This window comes from Lolium perenne, chromosome 2 (genome assembly GCF_019359855.2).
Source record: "Lolium perenne isolate Kyuss_39 chromosome 2, Kyuss_2.0, whole genome shotgun sequence".
NCBI classification, from domain to species: domain Eukaryota; kingdom Viridiplantae; phylum Streptophyta; class Magnoliopsida; order Poales; family Poaceae; genus Lolium; species Lolium perenne.
The window spans coordinates 83,480,641-83,492,765 of record NC_067245.2 but is presented as its reverse complement, the minus strand read 5'-3'; the positions used below and the strand labels follow the sequence as shown (position 1 = coordinate 83,492,765).

The following is a 12,125-nucleotide window of genomic DNA, read 5'->3' as shown; positions in this document are numbered from 1 at the left end:
AGATTGGGTGCAGCTCACACCAAATCTCCATAATAAATGCCCGCCACACGATCTCACCCGTGCAACCGCAATCGAACGGCCCGCACGCTCTCCGGGACATTAATTATCCTCCTTTGATATCTTCCAAATTAAAATCCTTGGTTGGTATCCGACGCGGACGCTCCTGGCCTGGTGCTGACGCTGGCAGACAGCGGGGCCCACGTTACACTCCTCATAACCCCACCCCCATCTCGCACAACCAGTAACCGCACTCATCCCCACTCCGATCTCCCAATCCGGCGCCGGAACCCTAGCCCGCCGCCGCCGCCGCCGCCGCCATGCCGCCGCGCCGCTCCAAGGGCACGGCCAAGGCCACCGACGACGAGCCCGTAGAGGAGGCCGCCCAGGTCGACGCCATGTCCGAAGATGAGGCCGACGCCGAGGAGGAGTCCTCGGCGAGCGGAGCCGAGGAGGAATCCGGCGGCGAGGAAGCCGCCGAGCCCAAGGCCGAGGAGATGGACGCGGAAGCCGGCGACACCAAGGCCGAGGAGATGGGCGCCGAGCCTGCCGCCAATGGCGCAGATGCGGGGCAGACCAACGTAGAGGCGCCGGACGCCAAGGCTGAAGCGGAAGCCGACGAGAGCGGCTCCGACCGCGAAGCAGACGCTGATCCAGAGCCGGAAGCAGAGGAATCCGACGGGGAGGCTGAGGAGCAGGCCGCTGCAGCAGGCGGCCAGAGTGGCGGGGAAGCCGCTGAAACCGACGGCGAGGATGAGGAAGAAGAGGCCGCCGCCGCCGCCGCGGGAGAGGAGGAAGCCGCTGAGGCTGGCGGCGAGGCCGAGGAGGACGGGGCGGATTCCGATCCCGAAGGCGAGGGCAGCGACGCCGCGGAGGAATCTCCCCCGCCCTCCCCTCCAGCCCGCGGCCGCCGCCGCAAGCGAGCGGCCACGCCTGAGCCGGACGACGAGGAGGAGGAGACGCCCGTGCCCCCGCGCAGGCGGCGGCGCCGCCGCAAGGCGGGGGAGCGCGGGGACTCCCCGCCGCCGCTGCCGGACGACCTCCGGTGCCGCAGGAGCGATGGCAAGAAGTGGCGCTGCTCGGCTCGTTCGCTCCCCACCGTCAGCTTCTGCGAGTACCACTACGCCAGGGCTAGCAAGGGCAAGAAGCCGCCGGCCGACGGGGAGGTCCTTGCCGTGGCTCTGCAGCGGCAGAAGAAGAACAAGAGGAATGGGAGGAGACGCCTCAATCTCACGCCGGAATCGCCCAAGGCCACCAAGGATCTCCCCAATGGGTTGATGACCATCTCTCCGGGGAGCAGCGGGGCTGTAGGCTCGCCTGTCATGACGAAGGTCGGAGTGGATGTTCCCGCTCCTATCCGGCGGTGCTACCGGTCCAAGAATGCCGATCCAGTGCCTGTTGGCCCTGTCAAGGTGACCTAGCTAATCTTTCACTATTCTCAATTCATTCATGGTTTCATTTGCATTGTGTAGTTTTGTGCTCAACCTGGTATTTTTTTTTTTTTGCATCTGTATGGAATTATTAGGTTGTTCCTCGTGCAATGAGTAAAGCAAAGGAGGCACAGATGTCCTGCCACCGTTGCGGATTGAAGAAGGTTGCGCGCGTTGTCAAGTGCAACAACTGTGAGAACAACTACTTCTGCAACAGCTGCATCAATAAATGGTTAGTTCTTTTTTATTGTTTAACACTGTTTTATCATTTTGCTTAATGGACTAGCTGAATTCATCATGTTTTGCATGCTTTCAACCATCATGTCATAAGAACTTGGTTTATCCTAAATAACTAGAAGAATGATTTGTTGAGTTTTAGGTTTACATTCTGTGTAGTTATTTACAGTTTGCGGAGGAGGTGAGGTTGAGGGAGTGGCATACATTTGCACCATGTTATGAATTACATTTTCTGTTGTAGGGTTTGCATGCTATTCCATTTGATTACTTATTGCAGGGGAAAACTAGTGATGAACATTTGGTTGAGTTACTGGATTATTATGTTCCCCTTGGTAGTGCTAGGACCATGCTTTTCACCTAATCATCAAGTACCAGTAACGCACAGTAGCTTATTGTGATTTTATCTGCTGGATAGACAAGATTCATATTTCATTCTGCTCTGTGATTGCTTCAAATAGTAGGGTACTGTTTGAGCTAAAGCTGATTAATTTTTATTATTTTGGATGTTTCAACAAATCAACGTTATTTTTAGTATAATTTAGAGCTGTCCTTGCCTAAGCTCTTACATTTGATTTCTCTATTTTGTATTTTGGGCTTGTACCTTGAGGATTTAACTTGATTTTTCTTATCTGCTCTGGACGACTTCAGGAAACTTTTGTTGTATTGAAAATCATGTTATACTACTGTATTTTTAGAGGCCCAGTTTGGTATGCCTCCAGTAAAATACTAGCAATTTCTCCTACCATGCTGTATTTGGAGGATATAAGGCACATTATTACAGTAGCTTTGCTTCTTTTATTTAGTATTTTCTTCTGAAAGTTGGCTACCTAGGTTCAATATATCGCCAATAATTCAAATAAGCTCCAATCATATCATGATTAAACTTTACATTACAAACCCATAGATTACTCTCCACTTAGGTAGAGTGGTGGGCATGATGATGTGTTCCCTACTTCCCTAGGTACATTATCTGTTTGCAAATTCATGAATTGAACCCTAGATTGTAGAAACTAAGGATATTACAACACTTTCAAAGTGCATATCGGATATCTACTTCTATATATATTGGTTGACAATAAGAGTTACCTTCGTTGATAACATAAGATCAGACATATCTCATGAGCAACAGAAGTAGAGTTCTGTGGCCATAGACAGGCTCAGTCTAAGTATTCATCTTTTGTACAATTCTTTTATTCTAAGAGATCAATTTTGTTTCTGGATCAGTACATGCATCTATTTATGTATTCGCTTTAGAGCTGTCTACCATAATATGTTTTATGCATTTTAAGCGTTCTTCTGTTTGATGATGGAGGGACATATTATTTCTCTTGTTAAAGCTGCTTAGTTGGTGAAGAATCCACTCTACTTAAAAGATTATCTAATCTTTGCAAAAAGCTGACTGAGAACCAGTAAAGCGCTTCCATTGAATTTGAACGCATTGCTTGATGTAATTGGATCCAATTGCTAACTAGGTTGCGATATGGGCATGTGTGCATCTTGTTCTAGTCAACCTTTTTCCTGACTGTTTAGCACACTGTAGGTATTCTGGGATATCTAGGAAGGATATCAAGATGCAATGTCCAGTTTGCCGTGGCCGCTGTGATTGTAAAAGGTGCAACCTTGGCCTGACTAAGCACAAGGTTGGTTTTTACTAGATAACTGATGATGGTTAATGTAGCGATATCGATTTATTTATTATTCTCGTTTGTGCCTCGAATCTACAGGAACTAATCAGGATTAAAATCTGCAACCACCAATTGTACAAGCTTTTACCGTTGAAGCTTAACCAGGAACAGCTTGATGAATTGGAAATAGAAGCTAAGATACAAGGTATGTTAGTGCAATTCGTTGTTAGAAGTATCACATGTTCAGTACTGATGAATTGTTCTACTTTTAATTAGGAACAAAAATATCCAATATCCGTGTCCAGGTAGCTGAAGACGACCAGAGTGGGTCACTTTACTGGTAAGGTCTTACACCTGTTATTGTTCTGATCTACATATGGCTAATAGCTTGAATCCCAATCTGACTAAATTCAGTCCTCAGTTCACAATTTTCATCTTTATATATACTCAACATTTAGTACTTCACTCTTGAAATGTATCAAGAGTTACAGGTCTCTTTTGTCATCTATATGTTAGTCGTTCGACTCAAATGTTATCACAAGTTTAGCAGCATTATGGTCTAGTTGTTTTCTTTATCCGCACTTTGAATCAGAGTTGGCGTTGAATGGCAGGTTGCATCACACTTCTCCCTCCTTTACGTTCTGAACAGATCAAAGTACCTCTTGTATATAAAATATTCCTTCTTTTCTACCATATGCAATATTAATACAATATTTAATAAAATGTAATGTTGGGATAATTATTAATTACCCTAAGAGAAGAATTATTTGTTGTCTTAAGCATGAATATACCATTGATAAACGTAGCAAAGTATAGGGAATGTAGCTTCCATTATGTTGTCCAGATCCCTTTGTTTACAAAGGTTTAATAATTTATGGTGTCCCCTGCACAGCCTTACATTCAAGGATCTTAAAGAGAAATCTTAGTTGTTTTGCATTTTGTAGATTTGGCTTGTTTGTATTTATTATCCAGCAAGCCTCTTATATGCTACTTTTTACTTTGTTTGCCAAATGCATAGTTGTTATGCACAATTTCTCATCTGATCAGGGATAATTTTTTGTAACAGTAATAACTGTAAGCTGTCCGTGCACGAAGTCTTACGAAGCTGCCCAAGATGCCCTTTTAAGCTGTGCCTAAGTTGCTGTCAGAAGATGCGTGAGGGAAATATGTCTGGCAGCACCCCTGAAGATAAATTTACGCAACGACTGTTGCAGCAAGAGTCAGCCCATGAGGATGGCAGCATTAGTTGCCCTTCCATTGAGTTGGGTGGCTGTGGGGATGATTCTCAGCTAAACTTGATATATGCATCCCCATCTGACCAGCCTGAGGAACTCAGTTCAGGAGACGAGCTAGATGCTCCAGGCAATCATTCAGGAGTTCAAGATGATCAACCTCATTCCTCTCCTTTAGCAGAGAGTAATGGTGCTAGATTGTCCGGTGACCAGCAGGAATCCATGTCCACATAATTGCTGGAGATGTTGCAGTTATCCATTCATCTTTCAGGTGTGAGTGTCATAACTTGCGGGATTGGATATGGTCTGAAGTCGGTAGAGGTTAGATTGCCCAATCTAGTGTGTGATTATCGGCTAGTGCAGCCATTGATTTTAGGTCCGTGACCTGTTGGGGATATTCTCAAGTAATTCTTCCATGCTGTTTGTCTTTTGTTTAGACATTATGCTGGTTACCAGTGTAAATAGGGCATGACTTTATTTGTCATCGGTAGAAAGCTGGTTGAAGCTTTGTATCAGTCGTTCTGTCATTAAATTTAGAAAGCTGTCTGTACTCTATTGGCTATTGTCGTGTTTGGAAAGTGTCGTATGCTATTGGATTATTAGTAGTCTTCTGAAATAAACATTACTGTGGGATAGCTACATTGAATATGTATTCCTGATTTCTGGCCCAGTCATTGATCTTTCTAGTATGCACACTTTTGTTCTAGTGGTCGTGTTACCGTGAAGTCAGCTTTGCGATTGTATACAAGGTAGTATATTGTACACAAGATTAGAGCCCCGGAAGCAGGCTGGCTGCATCATCTGCCCCACGTTAGGAAGTTTGAGCCCCTAATCACGGCATTTAACTGCGGTAATATCGCCATGCTGTTCGTCAGCGCAAGGAAGGTTGCACATCAACATATGGCAGTCAGTGTGGCAAGTCTCGGATACAATCGGCATTGGCCTCGACATGGCAGCTCCATGCGCCAATTTGAGCGAGGCTTTCGCCACTTGTACACTAAACGCGATCAACTGAGCATTCTAAAAGAAAGTTTTGCCAGAAGAGCAAGTTTGAAATAATTCAAATCTGACCAAGGTGTATGTTGCCTGCCAAATGATGATAGGATATTGAACTGGACTTATCCTTTCGTACATAGCTAGATACACACAAGATATGTCTTGTGTGATTTTAATAAATATATTTAGGAGAAACTAAAATAGGGTTTGCCATTTTTGAAGGTTTAGGGCAGAAAAATAGAACAATTCAGGGAAATATTCCTAATAGGAAATCAATTCTAATTGCATATATTGGCTTCATATTTCCCATAGATTATCTACTGGATTTATTAGGATTTAAGAAGCAACAAAAATAGGGGTTCCTTTGTAAGCCTTGAATAAAGGGATTTTTTTGATAAGAAAAGTGCTATTTCCCCATATACGTAACGAAAACTCTATTATTCAACCGGCTGTAGCATCAACCGTTTGCTTTTGTCTTGTTCTTGTCACCCATGCTCCTGACCCCGGTGTGTTGCATGCGAGGATTGCTGTAGGGGATGAGTAGCTAGTGCATGCAATCCATGCAAATATTACCTCCATTCAAATGAATAAGACTTATATTGTTTTCAAAAATTCAAACAATGTAAGGGTTGACCAAGTTTTTGCAAAAGTCATTAACATGTAAAATACAAAACTAAAATAATTAGAGCGTCTCCAATAGCGATCCCCAAGTAGTAGACGGTAGCACACATGCCGGCTACGTTTGGGGGTTGCCGGCAACAAGTGCCGTTCAAAAAGTTCGAAACCTCCACACCAATACTTCCCCATAGCCGCTCCCGATAGAAAAAAGATCTCAAAACAACATGGAAGTGGCGTGGGTTTGGTGCCGGCGACCCCCATAGCCTCCCTTAACATAGGGGTTGGTTGGGACTCGCCGGCTATTCTATTGGGCTCGGGATGACATCGACTTCGTATGGTGGTCGCCGGCTATTCTATTGGGCTCGGGATGACATCGATTTCGTATGGTGGTCGCTGGTGTGAGCACTTTATCTCACTAGGACCCCCAAATCGCCGGCTTACTCGGCGACCGGGACTTTCCGTTTGAGCGGCCACCGCCGCCTAGTCGTCGAACACGGCAGCCGCCGGCGTCTCCACAGGATGACGACGAGGAGGAGGACTACAACGCGCTGGCCTACCACAACGAGGAGGCCAAGGACGACATCGACGACTTCGTTGCCTGCATTTTCCACGAATGGCAGGCGGCTATGGCGGAGGGCCGGAAGTTTGACTTCTCGGCGACAATGACCGACGACGACATCAAGAGGCTCGGCGTCCTCGTCTCGGAGGTGGATCGACCGGTGCAGTCGCCGCTGCCCCTGTACCCCATCGACATCATGCCACCGGATCTCACGGAGGAATAGGCTCTACAACAGCTGCTCTAGAACTTGGCCCCGCAACCGCGCCGCTCCCTCCTCCACCACCAGCATACAATCTGTGGGCTGCTCCACCTCCACCACCGGCGTTAAATCTGTGGGCTGCTCCACCTCCACCTCCACTTCCACCGCCTGCGCCACCGGCGTATGTTCCGCCGGTTGCCAACTGGCCGTGGCCAATACCGGATTTCGTCGTGCTCGATGACAACAACGAGGAGTAGATGCAGGCGTCGTGTTAGTTTTATTTATTTATTTTGCTCTCTTCACTATGTAAATTATGGTTTTATGCTGAAAAAAAGGCAAAACCTAAAAAAATGCGTCGTGCCGCTTGGCACCATGATGCAAAAAGATGCGTGATCGATTTCGACCATTTAGGATGACACAAACGGACGGCGTATTTAGGAGGTGGGGTTGTTTGGATAGCTAGTTTGTAGAGAATTGGTTATGTACAAACGCATTATAAGGCGTAACAAACTAAAACATTGTTTGGACGGTCTAACTAATTCGTGGATAAAGAAAACTTGGTTTTCCTAATACCCATAATATGCGTTTTTGGAAAAACGAGTCTGAGACGTTTTTGTAAAAACTTGTTTTAGCTAAACTCGATTTCCCTGAGGAGACGATGCTGCAATGGCAGGCTATCATCCCGGCCGCCCGCTCGAGGAGGATGCCAACCTCTAGGCCGCCATCTCGCCGGAAGCGTCGGACGCGCCACCGGCGTACGAGTGTACCCTGGCAAGGATGGAGCATGGATTCGGAGGTGACGTTGTCGCCGGGAAACATGGCCGTGCTCAAGGAGGAAGACAAGTTGGTATGCAGTCTAGCCGGACGGGAACACCCGGTCCAGGAGGTAGGAGGGAAATTGAATACGCAGCCGACGTTGTCGCCGTGAAACATAACCATGGCGGCGCTCAAGGAGGAGGACGAGTTGTGACATCGTCTTGCCGGATGGGAAAACCTCGCCATACCTCTCTAGGAGGGAGGAGGGAGGAGGGAGAATGGATAGAAGTTGACGCTGTCGCCCTGAAACATGGCGGCGCTCAAGGAACGAGTTTGGCCGTCGTCTTGCTGGACGCGCCGCCGCCAGATGGGAACTTGGGAAGACTTCCCTGTACACCGGCTAGAAGGGAGGATGAGGCATGGGCGCAGAGCTCGCGCTGACATCAGGGAACATGGCGGTGGTCGAGCCATCAAGGGCGACGACGAGTTCCCGGCCGCCGTCCCCGTCTCCGTCCCCGTCCGTATTTCTAATTTCCTCCGTCTCAAAATGTAAGACGTCTAAGGATTGATCAAAAGTCAAACCTTACAAATTTTGATCAAATATTTAGAAAAAAATATTTACATCTACAATATCAAATTGAAACCTATATCTATACCTAATAATAAAGAAAATACGGCCAATGTTGTTGGTCCGTTTTTTGTTACTCCTAATGTTGGCCGAAATTACAACTGGATGCCACCGCCAAGTAAATAAGAAAACGATTCGTTTCCTTTGGATAAAAAAAAACATAGGCCGCCCGCAACCCCATTGTTGAACGAATATGTATATGTATAGGTTTGGGTTTTGTATGTTGCACCTGTAGCGTCTCTCTACCTTTGTATTCACGTGGAGACTAGACCCGGTCACACCCCTGTATCTATATATGTGCCTTGTGCACGATCAATACAACTTATCGTTGAACCAAATCACTTCTACATGGTATCAGATACCGCACCGATCCCTAACCCTAGCTTCCGCCTCTCCTAGCCGCCGCCGCCTCTCGGCCGCCGCCGCCGCCACCTCTTGGCCGCCGCCGCCGCCACCTCCCTACCGCCCCCTCATCAGCTCCTATTCGGTGTCCCACCGTCCTACGATGGTCTTCGGACCTTCGGGTGTCTCTGTTATCCTAGCACCGCGTCCACTTCTCCTCATAAACTCGCCCCACATTCCGTCCCCTGTGTCTTCCTTGGCTATCCCCCCAACACCAAAGGTTACCAGTGCTATGATCCCGTGTCCCGTCGGGTTTACACCTCGCGACACGTTTACTTTGATGAGCTTGTGTTTCCGTTTCAGCAGGTTCCACCTCACGGCAGCGTCGGGACACTGGCTGCGCCCGCGCCCCCTGCAGCGCCGGCTGCGCCCGCGCCCCTGCAGCGCCGGCTGCTCCCGCGTCTCTGCAGCGCCGGCTGCGCCCGCGCCCCTGCGGCCCTGGCTGCGCCCGCGCCCCCAGCGGCCCCGGCTGCGCCCGCGCCCCATGTAGCTGCACCCCTCGACGGTGTGCTCACCCGTGCTCGGACCGGGACTCGTCGTCCGAACCCGCGCTACACCGACCCCGCGTATGCGTATGCTACCTCTACGTTGGTGCCGTCTCCACTGCCCTCCTCCGCCCGCGTCGCCCTTCGTGATCCGCACTGGCTTGCTGCTATGCGCGAAGAGTTCGATGCTCTCCAGCGCAACCGCACATGGCAGCTTGTGCCCCGACCCCCTCATGCCAATGTCATCTCTGGCAAATGGGTCTTTCGGCACAAGACTCACCCGGATGGTTCTCTTGAGCGCCATAAGGCGCGCTGGGTGGTACGCGGCTTTCATCAGCGTGCCGGCGTGGACTTCACCGACACCTTTGCCCCGGTTGTCAAACCGGGCACGATTCGCGCCGTTCTTCAGCTTGCGGCCTCTCGAGCTTGGCCGGTTCACCAGCTCGATGTGTCCAATGCATTCTTGCACGGGCATCTCACCGAGCAAGTGTTCTGTCAGCAGCCTACTGGTTTCGTTGATCCCGCCTTCCCGGACCATGTGTGCCTGCTCTCCCGTTCTCTATATGGGCTCAAGCAGGCTCCTCGAGCTTGGTACCAGCGGATGGCGGGCTTTCTTCAGCAGCAGGGGTTTCAGTCTACATGGTCCGACGCCTCCCTGTTCGTGTACCACCAGGGCGCCGCCACTGCATACCTCCTTCTGTATATCGACGACATCATCCTGACTGCTTCCTCGACGGCTCTTCTGCAGCAAATCACTGCTCAGCTCAGCGCTGAGTTCGCCCTCAAGGACTTGGGGGCCCTCCACTACTTCCTCGGCATTGAGGTCGTCCGCACCGCCACCGGGTTCTTCTTGCATCAGCAGAAGTATGCGCATGAGCAGCTGGAGCGCGCCGGCATGCTTAACTGCAAGCCCGCTTCCACGCCTGTCGACACGAAGGCCAAGGTATCCGCCGTTGAGGGCTCTCCGGCGTCCGATGCTGCCTTCTATCGCTCCGTCGTTGGTGGTTGATACGTCTCCGACGTATCGATAATTTCTTATGTTCCATGCCACATTATTGATGATATCTACATGTTTTATGCATACTTTATGTCATATTTATGCATTTTCCGGAACTAACCTATTGACGAGATGCCGAAGGGCCAGTTCCTGTTTTCTGTTGTTTTTGGTTTCAGAAATCCTAGTAAGGAAATATTCTCGGAATCGGACGAAATCAACGCCCAGCATCTTAGGATCACGCGAAGCTTCCAGAACACCCGAGAGAGGCCAGAGGGGGGCCACAGGCCCACCAGACACCACCCTGGCGCGCCCAAGGGGGGGCCCGCGCCCCCCTGTTGTGTGGTCGCCTCGTTGACCTTCTGACGCCGCCTCTTCGCCTATTTAAGCCTCCTCAACCTAAATCTTCGATACGGAAAAACCACGGTACGAGAAACCTTCCAGAGCCACCGCCATCGCGAAGCCAAGATCTGGGGGACAGGAGTCTCTGTTCCGGCACGCCGCCGGGACGGGGAAGTGCCCCCGGAAGGCTTCTCCATCGACACCGCTGCCATCTCCACCGCCATCTTCATCACCGCTGCTGTCTCCCATGAGGAGGGAGTAGTTCTCCATCGAGGCTAAGGGCTGTACCGGTAGCTATGTGGTTAATCTCTCTCCCTATGTACTTCAATACAATAATCTCATGAGCTGCCCTACATGATTGAGATTCATATGATGATGCTTGTAATCTAGATGTCATTATGCTAGTCAAGTGGATTTTACTTATGTGATCTCCGGAGACTCCTTGTCCCATGTGTGTAAAGGTGACAGTGTGTGCACCGTGTGGGTCTTTTAGGCTATATTTCACAGAATACTTATTCACTGTTATGAATGGCATAGTGAAGTGCTTATTTATATCTCTTTATGATTGCAATGTGTTTTGTATCACTATTCATCTATGTGCTACTCTAGTGATGTTATTAAAGTACTCTATTCCTCCTGCACGGTGTAATGGTGACAGTGTGTGCATCGTGTAGTACTTGGCGTAGGTTATGATTGTGATCTCTTGTAGATTATGAAGTTAACTATTGCTATGATAGTATTGATGTGATCTATTCCTCCTTTCGTAGCGTGAAGGTGACAGTGTGCATGCTATGTTAGTACTTGGTTTAGTTGTGTTGATCTGTCGTGCACTCTAAGGTTATTTAAATATGAACATCGAATATTGTGGAGCTTGTTAACTCCGGCATTGAGGGTTCGTGTAATCCTACACAGTTAGTGGTGTTCATCATCCAACAAGAGAGTGTAGAGTATAGCATTTATCTATTCTGTTATGTGATCAATGTTGAGAGTGTCCACTAGTGAAAGTATGATCCCTAGGCCTTGTTTCCAATACTGCTATCGCTGCTTGTTTACTGTTCTACTGCATCTGTACTGTCCGCAATATTACCACCATCAACCACACGGCAGTCCTGGGCAGCAAAGCACTTTTCTGGCGCCGTTACTACTGCTCGTACTTATTCATACCACCTGTATTTCACTATCTCTTCGCCGAACTAGTGCACCTATTAGGTGTGTTGGGGACACAAGAGACTTCTTGCTTTGTGGTTGCAGGGTTGCATGAGAGGGATATCTTTGACCCCTTCCTCCCTGACATCGATAAACCTTGGGTGATCCACTTAAGGGAAACTTGCTGCTGTTCTACAAACCTCTGCTCTTGGAGGCCCAACACTGTCTACAAGAATAGAAGTACCCGTAGACATCAAGCATTTTTCTGGCACCGTTGCCGGGGAGGAAAGGTAAAAGGCACTCATACTCCGGTTCCAGGTAACTAAGTACTTTTCTGGCGCCATTGTGTGTGTGCTCGAAGCTATTTCCTTTAGATCCTGCAATTGCATCTTTTTGTTTCTTGTTTACACTAGTTAGGCATAATGGAAAACAGCAAAAATATGAGAGATCTTTATCAACTTTATCTTGAATTAGGACAT

General features: G+C 48.6%; 1 protein-coding gene across 1 annotated transcript; it reads left to right on the top strand.

The window, feature by feature from the left end:
* The first annotated feature begins 245 nt into the window (after nt 1-245).
* LOC127333115 (E3 ubiquitin-protein ligase JMJ24) lies at nt 246-5,191 on the top strand. The gene is made up of 6 exons (XM_051359422.2): nt 246-1,409; nt 1,523-1,659; nt 3,205-3,304; nt 3,389-3,494; nt 3,566-3,629; nt 4,356-5,191. Exons 1-6 carry the CDS (start codon nt 318-320, stop codon nt 4,753-4,755), a joined length of 1,899 nt encoding a protein of 632 aa, XP_051215382.1. The 5' UTR covers nt 246-317; the 3' UTR covers nt 4,756-5,191.
* Nucleotides 5,192-12,125: the final 6,934 nt, after the last annotated feature.